The sequence below is a fragment of the Ursus maritimus genome, unplaced genomic scaffold (assembly GCF_017311325.1).
Source record: "Ursus maritimus isolate PB19 unplaced genomic scaffold, ASM1731132v1 scaffold_14, whole genome shotgun sequence".
Classification (NCBI taxonomy): Eukaryota; Metazoa; Chordata; class Mammalia; order Carnivora; family Ursidae; genus Ursus; species Ursus maritimus.
Genome location: NW_024423786.1, coordinates 35,794,342 through 35,809,644, shown reverse-complemented (window position 1 = coordinate 35,809,644; position 15,303 = coordinate 35,794,342). Strand labels below are relative to the sequence as shown.

Sequence of the window (15,303 nt, the reverse complement as noted above, 5' to 3'; positions counted from 1 at the left end):
CACCGGGTCTGCGCCGGGCCGGCCCGAGGGCGCGTGTGCAGTAGCGCCCCCGCTCAGCGCTCGCACGTGTGCGCGGGGCGCGGGGCGTGCGGCGCCCGAGCTGCTCCGCCCGTCAGGTGCCCCGGGGCTCTGGGACCCGGCCCATCCCGGCGAGCCCCGGCTACGTCCCGCACCCAGGGAGGGGTCCGCCCGGAGGGCGGCGGGGCCGGGGCGGCGCTGTGGGAGGCGGGGCGCCGAGGGGTGGCCCGGGGCGCCGAGATAAGAGCGCGGCCTCCCGCAGGCTGCCCGGGGCTCCGCGATGTCGCTGGTGCTGCTGAGCCTGGCCACGCTGTGCTGGGGAGCGGTGTCCCCGGAGCCGGTAAGCCTCCGCCCGCGCCCCTTTCCCGCGTTCCGATCCTCGAGCCCGCACCCCGACGGCGTCCGACCCCCTCTCCCGCCCCCCAGCTCACGCTCGTTCGCGAAGGGCCGCCTGGAAGGGGCACGTCCGCACCCTCTGGGGCAGCCCGACGGGTCCCCGCCCTGGGCTTCAGGCTGCTCGAGTCAGGGGCGTCGGAACCAGACGAACCCGGACTCAAATGCCAGCCTGCATTCTGGATTCAGTCATTTATGCTCGCCGAGGCTCCGTGTCTTCGTCTGTAAAGGGAAGAGTCCTACCCAACTCATTTGGACTTAGTGAGGAACAACGACAGGGCTTGCAAGGCAGCAGCAAAGAGCGTGGCACATAGTAGGTGCTCAATATTGTTATTGTTTGCAGTCTTGAGGTCTGCCCAACTCTGGGGACAGGAGCTGTATCTCTATTACCACTTGCCTTTTTTTTTTTTTTTTTCTTTTTGCCGTGTGGGCTCCCGCTGTGCTGGGGTACCCTGCCCCTGGAGCTGGTAATCTGTTGGACTCTGGCCGGTTTCCTTGCTTCCCCAGCGCCTTTAAGGATTGAGGGAATCTTCTGGATCACTAATGAAGAAAAATCTTTCGAAAAGCATTTGAAACTATATCTCTGCCCTCATAGCACAGCATAGAGCATAAAACATGGTGGTTACTTGTTGATGGTTATGGAAAAATAAACCCCATTCATGTGCCCTGATCTCTCCAACCACTACCCTTGCTGCTTTGCTTCTTCCTAAAATTTGTCTCACCAGCCTTTTGACAAGAACTCGGCTCCCACTATAGTGGCTTGTTTAAAAAAAAAAAAAAAAAGTCTGATATTACTAGAAGTTCAGCTGTAAAAAGACAAAGATGAGGGACTAACAAACCCAGACAACCCAAACCATCAAAAGTCTTGCCTTCTTTCTTACAAGATGTTTGGAAGTGTTCAGGCTGAGAGGGCCAAGACTGCAGAGCGGTGGCCTTTTAGCCTATAGGGTCTTGTCACTGGAACTTGCTGTTGCCTGACAGTTAACTATTTTAGGTCCAGCATTTTACTCCAAAACGGAAGTACTATTTTTTTTTATTTTTTTTATTTTTTTGCTTTAAAAGACATGAGCCATTACCTCCAAGGGATTTAGTACTGGCCTTTCTTGGATACTGATACATACATAATTTTTAAAAGCTCTTTTTAAAAGATAACATTTTTAAAAATATTTTTTTGAAGATTTTATTTATTTATTTGACCAAGAGAGAGACAGCCAGCGAGAGAGGGAGCACAGGCAGGGGGAGTGGGAGAGGAAGAAGCAGGCTCCCAGCGGAGGAGCCTGATGTGGGGCTCGATCCCAGGACTCTGGGATCACGCCTTGAGCCAAAGGCAGACGCTTAACGACTGAGCCAACCAGGCGCCCCTAAAAGATAACATTTTGAAATCACAGTTATAGCTCAGGTGGGCCCTTCTGTATCAGAGGAGGACTATTTTAAAGGCCCTGGGAAGGCACCATGGACTGCATTTATAGCTTTCTTCTGTTTATCTTCTTAGCACAGCTTGGGCCTAATATATAAATAATATATATATATATATAAATAATATATAAATAAATACTCTGGATGGTCCTGAAAATCTACAGTCGAACAGTAGAGTGTGAAGGGGTCTTCATGATGGTCGAGAGTCACCCCTGCTTACAGCAGGGAAGGGGAAGAGGCACAGAGAAGGGTGGAGACCCACCTCTAGTTTTTAAGTGAGATGATGAGCGGGCTTGAAGATCAAGTCTATGATAGCTAACGTCAGGTTCATGATAGCCTACAATGAGCCGGCCTAGTCTCCCCCAAACTGAAGTGGAATCAGCCCAGCTTTTCTCCAAAAGTTTGCCACTTGTATATGCATTTTAAGAAAAAGATGGTTTGGGGGCACCTGGGTGGCTCAGTCCGTTAAGCATCTGCCAGGGCCCTGGGATCAAGCCCTGCATCAGGCTTTCTGCTCAGTGGGGAGTCTGCTTCTCCCTCTCCCTTTGCCCTCCCCCCACTTGCACTCTCCCTCTCTCTTCAAATAAATAAAATCTTAAAAAAAGAAAAAGATGGTGTTTTGTCTGATTTGGCAAATGAAGGCTTACGGTTTGCTAGCGTCCAACATGACACTTTGTTTCTTTCTCTCTTACAGATGATTCGGTGTGGCTCTGAACCTGGTAGGTGTGCTAGGGAATGGGTATTTTTGGGGGGAACCCAAGTCCAGGTGGTGGGCCATTGGAGACCAGGTGCAGGGTTAGCTGATATGGGTGAGGCGTCTACCTGGCAAGGCAGAGCTCCCGGTGTTTCAGATGGGCTGCGGTTCTGGCCAGTAAGAGGGGCACAGGCAGGACAGGAATGACCGGGTTCAGGGTGGGAAGAGAAGCCTGTCACTTCTGGGAGATCAAGTGCTGTGATAGGGAGGTCACTTACAGTTGAGAACAGGAAGCAAATGTTTTAAAGAAGAAGGAGCGTTTGAGATGGTAGAATTTGAAGAATGGATGGGCTTCTGCCCACGAAATGTGGTTGGAAAGGATGAGCTGGAGGAGAGAGGGTACGGGCAAGAGTTAGGAGATAGGAAGGGGAGTTGTGCGGGCTAGCTGGCTGGAGTCCAGGCTGAGGCATGGGGAAGGCAGGACCGACCTAACAAGCATGTCAGATACCCCGGGACAGGCACGTGGAGTGGTCCCGAGTGCGCTGTGGGCGGGGGCCAGGAAGTTGAGCATCTCCTCGGCGATAAATCAGCCAGCACTAAGAAATGTCTGGCCTGGCCTGCCTTAGCAGGAAGAAGAGACGAATTGTGAATGAAGGACAGGTCAGGGTGGGTCACTGAGAGGAGATGGCATTGCACTGGGCTGGGAGGAGAGTGTCATAGGCAATTTTGCCCCTTCCCAGGACCGTCTCCAGAGTGGATGGTCCAACACACTCTGACCCCCGGAGACTTGAGGGACCTCCGAGTGGAACCTGTTAAAAGCAGTGTTGCCATGGAGGACTATTCCATTTTGATGAACGTCAGCTGGAGACTCCGGGCAGATGGTAAGTTTGTATCTGGGAATAAAGCCTGAAGTGTCTACATAAAGCAGAAAAGCACAGACTGTGGGGCCCATTAATTCCACCCCTGGCATAAACCCAACAGAACATATACAAAAGTGCACCAAAAGCCACATACCGTGGTCCCCCCCTTATCTTTCCATGGTTTCAGTTACCTGTGGTCACCCGCAGTCCGGACGCAGATGACCCTGCTTCTGACATACCTTCCGCAGGTCCGCAGGAGCCCCGCGCTGTGTCACCGTGCATGCGTCATTCAGCTCGCTTCATCCCCCCACGTAGAAGGGCGGGCACAGCACAAGAAGATATTTCCGGGGAGACCATGTTCACATAGCTGTTATTACAGTCCATTGTTATAATTCTTCTATTATTGGTTACCGTTGTTCAGCTCTTGTGCTTGATTTGTAAACTTCATCAGAGGTGTGTACGTAGGAAACACACAGTATCTAGGAGGCTTGGTACTCTCCACGTTTCCAGGCATCCACTGAGAGTCTTGGAACACATCCCCTGCAGAGAAGGGGGGACTACCGTACTAGATTATTCCTAGTAGCGTTATTCATAACAGCTCCAAACTGGAACCCGTCAAACCCCGACAGTAGAATCACAAAACCAATCCAGGGCAGCAATGAGCAGGAGTGATCTGTAGCTAAACCCAGTACGATGAGTCTCACAGACCCAAGAAACCGGATGCAGGCGTCCACATTCACATCTGAGTGCACATCTGAGCGCACCGCTGAGCGCACCGCTGAGTGGTCCGAAGTCACGGTAGTGGTTACTCCCGGGAAGAAAAGTAAGGGAAGGAAGCAGGAAGGGCACTCCGCGGCTGTTCCTCGGCCTGGGTACTGGCTACATGAGTGTGACGACTCCTCACGTGGTCTACCTAGGATCTGCGTACTCTTCTGTCTGTTCTTGTATTTCATGGAAGGAACCAAAGTGCCGAGATGATCCCCCTCCTAGTGTAGGGAAAGTGCTCGCTCAGGTACCTGACTTTTCCATTTCCCAGATGGCACCATGAAGGGCCTGGCGTTTCCCCAAGGCAGCCTGTGGGTTCTTTCCATGAACCAAGCCCACGGCTCTGGTTTCCACCGGCTCAATTCTGTTACATTCCATCGAGTCAGGAACCTGGGAGTACCCAGCACAGAGAGGGGAGGCAGCTACAGTTCCCACGCAGTAGGGTGCTCAGGGGGCTGGGGGAGGCAGGCACAGCCACAGGGGCGCAGGCTCCATGTCCAGGGCCTCCGGGAAGGGGACGGAGACAGGGGGGAGCAGGACAGGGCCCTCAGGAGAGCACGGGAAGTGGGTGGGGCAGTAAGGCAGTGGCCCTGTGCCCAGCACACAGCAAGCCCTGGCATTTGTTAGCTGCTGTTCTAGGGGAGCTGGGCCTCAAAGGAGCAGTAAGCCTTAGAGAGGCGGGGAATGGGGGAGAGAAGGGGTGGTCAGAACTGGCATGGTTAGGGGATGACGCTCTGGGGGGCCCGATCCCCTTAAGAGACACCACAGGACTGCAGAGCCAGAGCCCCCTTTGCAGGATCCTGTGACAGCGAGGCTTCCCTGTGAGGGGGAAAGAGCCTGAGCTTTAGAATGAATCCGTATCTGTCGCTGAGGAGCTCTGTAAGCTTGGGCAGCTCCCTGAAACCCCCCAAGCCTTACTCGCCTCCTCTGTACCCGGGGGACAAGGGTGCCCGCCTTCCGGGACTGTTGTGAACGTGAACAGAGATGAGTCGTGTAAACGCTCTGGCACCAAGCTGGCCACGTGGTAGGTGCTAAAGAAACAACCGCCCTCTTGCCTGTCTCCGCAGCCAGCGTTCGCTTCCTGAAGGCCACCAAGATCTGCGTGACAGGCAAGAGCAACGTCCAGTCCCACAGCTGCGTGAGGTGCAATTACACGGAGGCCTTCCAGACTCAGACCAGACCGTCCGGCGGCAGAGTGAGCACGCCGGGGCACCTGGCTAACCGTCCTGACGGCCAGCCCCTTCGCTGGGGGGTGGGGGTGACGTGCTGGACACCCAACGTGCCTGGCCGCTGCTGGCCTCTGCGCCTTGGGCAAGTCAGTGTCTCTGGGCCTCCGTTTCCCCATCAGCTAAGTGAGGGGAGCTGAACTTAAATTCTATCCCGGCTCTAAAAGCTTACCCTTCTCTGATTCCGCGACTGACCCCGGGCAACTGTGCGGGCTACGTTCCCGCAGCAGACATCGGCTAGAGACCTCAGCTCCCGCAGCAGGTTAAGGCAGGCAGTTTAAATGAAAAGGGCAGCACGCCAGGGTGCTATGTCTCTGCACTGCAGTGTTTTGGAAATTCAGGGGTTCTTCGCTTTGCCTTTCAGTGGACGTTTTCCTACACAGGCTTCCCTGTAGAGCCGAACACACTCTACTTCATCGGGGCCCACAATATCCCCAATGCCAACATGAATGAAGACCCTCCCTCCATGTCTGTGAACTTCACCTCACCAGGTAAACTGCCTCACTCCTGTCCTGCTGGGATGCTTGCCGCGGGGCGTGTGGTTTGGTACAGAGAGGCTGGGGTACCCTGGACGAAGCATTTGGCCTCGCCGAGTCTGGTTTCCTCATCCGTGATACACAGCCGTCGTACGGCACGGTAACGATGGCTCCCTCAAAGAGCGGGGGACAGGACTGAGTCAGAGCAAACGTAGGGGACAGCCCATTCCTGTGTCGGACCTGGTGCTGAGAGCCTGAGCTGCATCCTCTCACCGAAGCTTCCAGAACCCCGAGGTTGGGAGAGCCCCATGACACAGTTGAAGACATGGAGAGCTTAAGTAATCTGCCCTGGGTTACATACACAGCCCAAGTGAAGCTGACATTCCCACTCCGGTCCTTCCTGGTCAGCGACTTTCACCACTCTGTCACTGATGCAAAATGCTTCCTGCACAACGTCCGTTCCAGTCTTGGCTAGCAGGCTGTGGCGTTTGAGCAGCAGCTGGGTCTCAGCCTCCTGTCGGCCCCCGGGCTGTCAGCAAGAGGCAGGGTGGCACCTCCACAGCCCACAACCAGCCCTCCCTCGAGTATCACACCTGCAGTGTCACACACGGGGCTGCCGTGAGCATGAGACAGGACATTGTGTCCCAGATGGAGGGTCCAGCATGGTACCTGGCTACAGCAGTCCCCATGCCTTCATCTAGGCTGGGTCACCTCTTCTGTCCTCCAGTCCTGTCCTTGGTCTCTGGCGAAGTGTCCGAGCCAAATGGGGCAATTTCCGATTCCTTGCTGTTCTTTGAGCTTGTGGTCCAGGGTGTTCCAGCTTTCGCGATGAGCCCAAACATCATTTTATAAAATACAAATGTTTTATTTGGGAATAAGTTTGCAAAGATAATACAAAGCGTTGTGTAGATGTCCAAAGAATTCCCATAGGGCTCTCACCCTGTGTCCCCCATTGTTAACCTGTTACATTACCATGGTTACATTTGTCAAAACTAAGAAACCAACATTGGTACATGTCTATTAACTAAACTCCAGACTTCATTGGGATGTCACCTGCTTTTCCGTGAATGCCCACGTTCTCTTCCAGTCACATTTAGTCCTCGTGTCTCCTCTGGTCAGTGACAGGCTTCGAGTCTTTAGTCCTCGTGACGTCGACAATCTGGAGTGCTAGCCAGGCATCCTGCAGAATGTCCCCTAGTCTGGGTCTGTCTGAAGTTCATGCCATGATTAGCCTGGGGAGGTGGGTTTTCGGAGAGATACTGCAGAGGCAGAGTGTCGTCATGGCCTCCTAGCAGGGGAGGGTGACATCCACACGACGTCACTGGCATCTGCCAGCCATCTCCGTTGTAAATCTCCTGACTTGCCATTTCTCTACTCTAGCTTTTGAAGACGAGTGACTAAAGCTGCCCCACTCTGGGGTAGGGGTGGGTTAAGCTCCACCTCCTGGAAGGGGCAGTATTTACATATATGATCAAACTTCATTTTCAGAGGTTTGAGTCTTCTTCTGGGGATCACAGGTACTATTCTGATCAAGACTGTATTTAACTCAGACTCTGGCTATCGCTTTGTGGGTAATTAATAGTCAAATGTTAGCATCCCATTTAAATTAGCTATCTTACCTCCCATCGTGAATGTTCTAGCAATTTATTGCAAGTGTGGTAAGCCTGTGTTGTGTGTACTTGTTGGCAAGGGAGTGGGGCAGAGATACCTTTTTCTAAAACGTCAAACCTTCCATTCAAATCTCCAGGCTGCCTGAACCACATAATGAAATACAGAAAAAAGTGCATCGAGGCAGGTAAGTAAATACAGAATTTGCTTTTGTTATTAGAAGAAACTGGAGCCCACACAGCTCAGTCCATGTTCCGTGAAGATACCGAGGCCCAGAGCAGGGGAGTTTGCACAGAGCGCGGTCTGATCCCCGGCCGGCACTGTGCCCATTGATCAAGCAGCCTGTCCAAAGGGCTGACTCTGAGTGGCTTTAGGTAGTCAGCAGCAGGCACAGAAAAACACCCGTCACCTTGGGGAAATGATCCTTTCTGCCCAAACTGTAATGCTGATGCTGCTGATGGGAGGCCCTCCTGATGGGAGGGGAATCTGTAAGTCCTTCCACCTGCTCAGACAGCAGTACCACTGACCTCCGGCCACAGGGACCCTGTGAACCTTCTGTTTGGATTAGCAAACATTCAAGGTGGGAGTGTTAGCTCAAGTCATGACCTAGAAACATATTCTCAACCTGTGTCTTCACAGGGGTTCACCTCTCACATGCGAGGCTATTAGAACCTGCCACTACCCTTTGAATTTTGGAATAAGTCCCTTCAGGATAATCAGTCCCAAGGGTCCCATTTCCAAGGATTTTACAAGGGCGTGTGTAAATTTCTGGATAATGGAGTCTTAGGACGCTCATGAGGCTAGTGGTATATGAGGGAACCAGGCCCTGTCTCTCGGGTGCCCCAACCCTGTGCCCATCTGTGCACCCCATCAGGCTGAGCTGTGTGCAGGTCTCCTTGGCAGACGTGGAGCTTTGTGCTTCCTCTCTTACCCTCCACCGAGAGAGATCTGGACTCTGGAGGGCACAGTGGGTGTGAGGAGCTCTGAGGGCCTGCATTCAGTCCTAGACCCCCACTCCTCGAGACAGTTCTGAGCTAGGGCCTGACATGCTCTCCCAGGTGGGGAAACAATGCTCGCTATCATCTCTCACCTTCCTGGAAATTAAGCTGGTGCTGATTTGCAAGTCACAACAATCAACAGACTTTTTCCCACAGAGGAGGCCCGTCAGAGTATCTGCTAAGCGATGAGGCATTTCCTTATTTCTTCACACCCAGTAAAGGCAGCAGAATGGTCTGATGGCTGAAGCTCCTAGAACCCAGAATGTTCTAGTAGCTGTAGTCCTGATCCTGAATTCACTTGCGCTATAATCTCAGACATGTCTTGCGGCCTGTGGCTCCTCCCTATCCTGGGAAGGAGAAAATGCTGACCCTACCCTTAAGTCAGAATAGATGCTGGGAACAGGAGCAGAACCCGCTCTGTGCTTCCCACCACCCCCAGCCCAGGGAAGCTATCTTAGGCAAAGCAGTGACAGGGGGCCCCTCAACTTTCCTGGGCAGCAGGTACTTTGAGGTTCTGGGAGCAATGATTAATAAAAAGTACACTGTGCAGTAGAGCCCGTATCTCTGCATGTATGCCTGAGAACTTAGATTCGTTTTTGTCAAGCCCTTTGGGGGACTTAAGTGAGGGACAGTTTGCAACTCCATCCATGTGATTCTCTCTTGACTCAGGAAGTCTGTGGGATCCAAACATCACTGCTTGTAAGAAGAACGAGACGGCAGTGGAAGTGAATTTTACAACCAGCCCCCTTGGAAACAAATACATGGCTCTCATCCAAAATCTCATTGTAATTGGGTTTTCTGTCGTGCTGGAGGTACTTCATCCCTTCGTTCCCTAACACTGCCCCCATCCTCAACCTCCAGCCTTCCACACCTATTGACCAAAAACGTAGACGCTCCAGGATTCCCTGGACAGGCTCTAATGTTAACAGAGCGCAGACAGGACTATGTTGTCCAAATGTGCTCGGCTCTTCAGATTCATTCAACAGAGAAAAACAAGTCCCTGGGAACATCCCTGGAAATGTCCCCAAGAATCTAAAACCAACCAAAAGTAGACGTTTCAGAAGTATGAAAAGAATGCTTGTTCACACAGCTTAGTGTATTGAGAGTCAGTTTGGAAAGAGCAGTCCCCTCGCTGGCTGTTTGGTGTCCTCATTCGTCTGGCTCACATCTCTCGATTTTGTCTCATGTAACCTGCACCAGAACAACCCCCCAAGTCGAGCTTCGGTGGTGATCCCAGTGACAGGGGAAAGTGAAGGTGCTGTGGTCCAGGTAAGGCTTAATGAGGTGTTTGGGAGGACCGGGCAGGCAGGGCCAGGCTGCTGCACACTGCTGCTTCCAGCTGCTTCCATGAGCTCCCTCCTGCAGTGCGCACTTAGGGACGTTCACGGGGGATCCCTGTCTCAGCGGCTATGGAGGCGAGGGCCAGAGCTGACCTCAGGGTCACGATCCCTTCTGCTTTTATTCGTGGCTGTTGGCTTTCCATTTTTAGTCCTAGAGCCTCAGAGTAATTCTGAGACAGGAGTACTATTTAATTTTCCTAACTGCAAAATGAAGTCACAAAGGACGGGAAATCAGGTTTGGATTGCAGTCGATGTACGAACTTTGAAGGGCAGCCACCACCGTTGATTCTGCTGGAAAACAGGAAGTTGGACCCACAGATGCTCTCAGTCTCTTTCAGTTCCGAGTTTATGATGTGGGGACATCAAGGGTCATAGTGGCACACAGCCACACCCAAGATCTAAGGAGCTTTTGTTTCTCATCCCCTGGAACATAAAGGCTGTACTCAGACTTGCCGGAGGGAGCAGATACCTGTCCACATATTATGACGGCATCCCTTTTCCAGGGAACCAGACTTTCCTAGTCCCCAGGGATGTGTCTGTCAATAGGAGCTCTGCTACTCTGGGTTTTTTTTTTAGAGGAAATATTTGCGTATGTATTAGGATGTGAACTAATCCTTTTAGATAAGGAAACCAACATGTTAGCAACACGTACAAAGTTTAGGTTCACAAGTCAGGAGTCAGAAGGTGTTCGGTCATGGGTCACTGGTTTGGATTTTAGGGCTTTGTTACAGAAGTGTGTACCCAAGGGAAAAAATATCCCATTACATGCTGGGATGGGGGTGCAGTTCAAGATGGAAGAGAAAGGGTTTTGGTGGAAGCAGGCATTGTGATGAGGTCTTACTCTGACACATGATGGGAACTTCCTGAGCCTCTTGCTTTTCCTTCAGCTGACTCCATATTTCCGTACTTGCGGCAATGACTGCATCCGACGCAAAGGAACAGTTGCGCTTTGCCCACAGACGGGCATGTCCTTTCCCCTGGATAGTCGTAAGTGGCCGGCCGTTTTCGCAGGGTCGTCAGGGAGGTTCAGGGCCCAAGGGGCCCCACAAGCGCCGCCCCATTCGCTGTGCGCCAGGGCGTGCACCTGGCCCATGGGAGGGGAGGGAGTCCCTGCTGCGCACGCAGGGCTGGGGTGCAGGGGCAGAGGTCTGAAGCTACAGCAGACTGAGAACGAAGGTTCTGTGTACGAATTCACTGCAGGATCCTTTATGAAACAGGATACACACAAGAAGGTGGGGGGGATGAACAGTGCAAAATGGGTGTGCAGAGTACGACAGGGACCATCCCTGGCCTGTGACTAGCTGGTGCGGTCACACAGCCAACATTTGGATAACAAATTAGGACTATTAGCCCCCAAAGTCACGCCTCACTGATGCCTGAGAGCAGCATGTTTGGGAAAACATCTGTCTGCATTTAGAGATGTCCGTGCTCTCATTACAGGAAGACAAATTATAAAATGTTCCCAGAACTAGCCCTGGGGTGGAGTCAAAACAAAGTGTTATTCCTAGAAGCTCAGCTGAACTGACAAGCCAGGTGCCTGACAATCCTGACTTGTGTGTGGGCACAGGGCCTCTGGGTTCCTGAGCTAACCTGACCGACGTGCTTGTGGGGGGCAGCACTACCCCCCATGTTTGTCAGCCTAACAAAATAGCCTTTAAAAATGGCATCTGTGTACTGTGTATTAAGTAATCATGCCCACAATAACATCAATTCATCAAAGAACAAAAAAACTGAATGCAAACCCCGGTTAGCACGGTGAAAATGCCTGTTATGTATGTGGAGTAAGAAGCCAAAGTGATTTGGGGGGAACTTTCTTAACCTCCCCATAGCCCTTTTGAGAATCTAATGAATGGCCTGGCCACTCCGTGGAAAAAGGCACCAATCTGCAGACCCCCTAGAGATATCCCGCCCCTTGGTTTTATAGGAATCTCAACTTCTACAAAGTATAGAGTGAAAATCTTAGCTTCCAAATAGGAGATCAATTTGCTTTGGTTCCACTGAAGGTAAATACACTTTGTTTTCGCAGGCAGAAGCACCCTGGGTAGCTGGCTGCCTCTCCTCCTCTCAGCTCTGCTGGTGGCCACGTGGGTGCTGTCTGTTGGCGTCTATCTAATGTGGAGGCATGGTAAGTGTTCTAATTCGGTTCTTTAAAAAAAACCGAATGAGGAAATAACGCTTTGATTTTTTTTTTTTTTTTTAAAGAAGAGGACTCCCGAGGCAATCACATTTTGGTGTTAGGACAAGAGTCAGGTAGCACTGACGTAATGCCGTAGAGCTCTCCGAAAGTACTGGTACGATGACTGGGCCCCATCTGCCAAGGCAAAGCAGGGATGGGGCCCTCCCAATCTGGGGACTGCCACTGGTTTCCTTTTTACCAGAGGCATCTACAAGCACTGCAATGGGCGAAAGACAGCTAATAATGAATTGCATTTTGCCTCTAATAGGTACTGTAAGCTAGTTCCTACTTTTTAGAAATAATTCTTCCACGGCATAAGAACACCACTCACTTGAATTCATATACTCTAGGGACCTTGCCAACTCTAAAACATCGAGGATTTGAGTACAGAAATCAGAGTATTTATACCGATACACTGAAAACCTCTGCTTCTCCTCTTCTCCACACGGAGACAGATTCTAAATGCACCCTTTGAGTCATTTGTGATGTTGTGGATAAACAAGATTAATCTCATGACCTAACTAAGAAAGCCATGTGGAACTCTGACCTTGGGAATACTTCAATTTAGGGGATATGGTTTGTCCTGTTATTAGTACTTAAATACATAGTTTGTTTTTGAGCACATACAGAATTCCAGTTCAGTTCCAGCTGAAATGGGGTAACAATTAAACTTTCGCAACTACTCAGAAACTTTACCACCTGCAGACAGAGGATGGCCCAATTACCGAGTTGACCTAACTCAAGACGTGATGTGAAGGGCAGTTCAGGCGGCCGTTTGTATAAGACACTTAATACAAGTACAACCACCCACCTAAAACAAAGTACCTCAAACCTAAACAGTCTCTATGAATTTACTTGAAAAGATATGGCTGAAGAGGATCTATTTAGTGATAAGGACTTGGAAAATACATCTTTTTAAGCATCTTTAAGGTTTAAACATCAGTGTGTTTCAGGTGATACGTTCAAAAGGCACATCGGGGACATTTTCCCCTCTGGCAGTAACAATGTCCCTGGTGCTCAGCCAACATTCCCTAGCAAGGGATCATTTATTCATGGTGGTTCAGACCAGAGTGAAAGCCTGTTGTTTGCTGTTCACAGACAACAAATGCTCTCTCCTTACAGAAAGGACCAGGAAGGCTTCCTTCCCTACTACCACGCTCCTGCCCCCCATTAAGGTTCTTGTGGTCTACCCATCTGAAATATGTTTCCATCACACAGTTTGTAACTTCGCTGAATTTCTTCAAAACCACTGCAGAAGTGAGGTTATCCTTGAAGAGTGGCAGAAAAAGAAAATAGCTGAGATGGGTCCGGTGCAATGGCTTACCACGCAGAAGCAAGCAGTGGATAAAGTCATCTTCCTTCTTTCCAATGATGTCAACCCCAGGTGTGACAGCACCTGTGGCAGGCGTGAGGGCAGCCCCCACGAGAACTCCCAAGACCTGTTCCCCCTGGCCTTTAACCTCTTCTGTAGCGATCTGAGAAGCCAGACTCCCCTTCACAAATACATGGTAGTCTATTTTAGAGAGGCTGACACCAAAGACGAATACAGCGCACTCAGTGTCTGCCCCAAGTACCACCTCATGAAGGACGCTCCTACTTTCTGTACAGAACTACTCCGTGTCAAGGAAAGAAGCTGACGGCCTGTTCCCTGTAGCCCACCCATGAGAAGTGAGGGGCCTTGAAGCCCTCCTACTCCTCCCATTACAGGGGGAAGTATCTCAGATGATTCTGAAGTTTCCTGTATGGACTATGTACAGGGAGATTTTATATACACCTGCTTTATTTAGCAACAGGAATAGGGAGGATTCATAATTAAATACATACACCTTAATCAAAACTTTTATGCCGATAAAACTGTTACAAATACTGCTAACTACTGTAGCATCAACTAAAGGACAGAAACTAAATTTATAATTATAAAGCTAAATCAACTTCATACCTAAAAGTCAAGGAGAATTCCACCGCAGAACTATAACCAGTCTAATGACGCAATGATAGAGCCTCCTCCAGCCCAACATCCAGTCCTGAAAAGCCCATGCACTGCACAGTAAGGAGAACTGTTTATTTCTGTGACATTCTCAACTTAGTGAACACCAAATTTAAGAAAGCCTTTGCGCATTCCCTCAGTAACTTCACAGGTGAAAAACCCTCCATTACATACGAAAGCCATTTTTAAGAAAACAGAATTGGGAGTAACAAGCTGAACTCCTCTTTGCTGACCTGATGACACATTACGCGTCAGGTGTATTATCTGGCACTTGCAGCGGACCCTCCCGCTCTGGACTAGATTCAGGTCCTATCCGATTCTTGTACAGGTGACTTTTAACATGGACACCAACATTCATTACCTGCAGACCTGATGTCTACTTTTGCTCACAGTTACCTATTAGACGTTACTGTCAAGAGTTCAGAGTGTCTTGGTTATTATGGGACTTTTCATTTTCAAAACACAAATAATTCCTGCTCTGTTCAAAGTCAGCCGTCTACAAGTAACCTTTTTATAAATGAGTTATTATAATGGTTTACTTAAATAAAAAAATCACCAGAGAGCTAGATATGTATGGTATTTTAAGTCTTCTGACTTTTCTCTCTGAAAGTATCTTTTTCTTAATGCAGAGGTTACCAAGAGGCCATTTATATTAGTGTGCAATTTTTCTAGGAATGTTTGTCTCTTTCACATAGTACAATACTGAATCTGCCCTAGAATGTGGATCAGCTTCCACCAGGTGACTGTTAAAATGTATTTTTGAAGGGTTAAAACTATCCTCAAAGGGCCATGTCTTATGGATAAAATAAAAATCAAAATAAGAAAGCACAGAGTAAAAGCTCACCATGTCCAACTTCATTAAGTAAACACTTAGTAATGGCCGAGGCAGTATGTTTAATGTGGTTAAGCTCACTTACTTGTCATGACCAGTTTTCACCGCACTTGTAAGTGCTGGTAACAGAAGGACAAGGCTTATGTCAAAACGTGGACCAGAAATCAACTTCCTCTGAATCAACATCTACCAGTTAAAAGAGCAATAGGTTATTATGTAAAAAGACAATGATACACAAAAACACATTCTGCTTTTGGAACTAGGTAGCCATTAATAAATTGTGTTGAAACAGCCCCAAAACATAAATAAAATCAATACAGTATAAATTTATTTTGTTAAAAACTTAAAAAAATAAAAAGCATTCAATCTTCAAATTGAAGGCACATATCTTTAATAGTAAAATTATTTTGTTATACTGATGGACTCTTTGTTCCTTGCCTACTGATCACGTATGTAGGATACTCCTTGTTAATGCAAATGCTCCAGGACCAGCATTTCTCCACGCTCTGAGACT

General features: G+C 49.6%; 2 protein-coding genes across 3 annotated transcripts in view; one reads left to right on the top strand and one right to left on the bottom strand.

The window, feature by feature from the left end:
- The first annotated feature begins 218 nt into the window (after positions 1-218).
- Positions 219-14,517, top strand: IL17RB (interleukin 17 receptor B). Of its 2 annotated transcripts, none has more exons than XM_040628678.1 (11): positions 219-358; positions 2,522-2,546; positions 3,262-3,402; positions 5,214-5,341; positions 5,737-5,863; positions 7,596-7,643; positions 9,124-9,266; positions 9,655-9,723; positions 10,682-10,781; positions 11,821-11,919; positions 13,093-14,517. In XM_040628678.1, exons 1-11 carry the CDS (start codon positions 299-301, stop codon positions 13,605-13,607), a joined length of 1,455 nt encoding a protein of 484 aa, XP_040484612.1. In that variant the 5' UTR covers positions 219-298; the 3' UTR covers positions 13,608-14,517. The 2 variants fall into 2 exon arrangements, with proteins under 2 accessions (XP_040484612.1, XP_008701872.1); XM_008703650.2 differs by having other exon boundaries at positions 242-724.
- Positions 14,019-15,303, bottom strand: part of ACTR8 (actin related protein 8) — a 17,967-nt gene continuing 16,682 nt past the window's right edge. The window contains exon 14 of the mRNA XM_008703653.2: positions 14,019-14,975. The gene's annotated coding sequence lies outside the window, so the exon portion shown is untranslated. The remainder of the gene's footprint in view (positions 14,976-15,303) is intronic.

Coding starts and splice junctions, on each gene's coding strand:
- IL17RB (XM_040628678.1), top strand. CDS start 299: ATGTCGCTGGTGCTGCTGAGCCTGGCCACGCTGTGCTGGGGAGCGGTG. Junction 2,547..3,261: donor TCGGTGTGGCTCTGAACCTG/GTAGGTGTGCTA, acceptor GCCCCTTCCCAG/GACCGTCTCCAGAGTGGATG. Junction 9,267..9,654: donor GGTTTTCTGTCGTGCTGGAG/GTACTTCATCCC, acceptor AACCTGCACCAG/AACAACCCCCCAAGTCGAGC.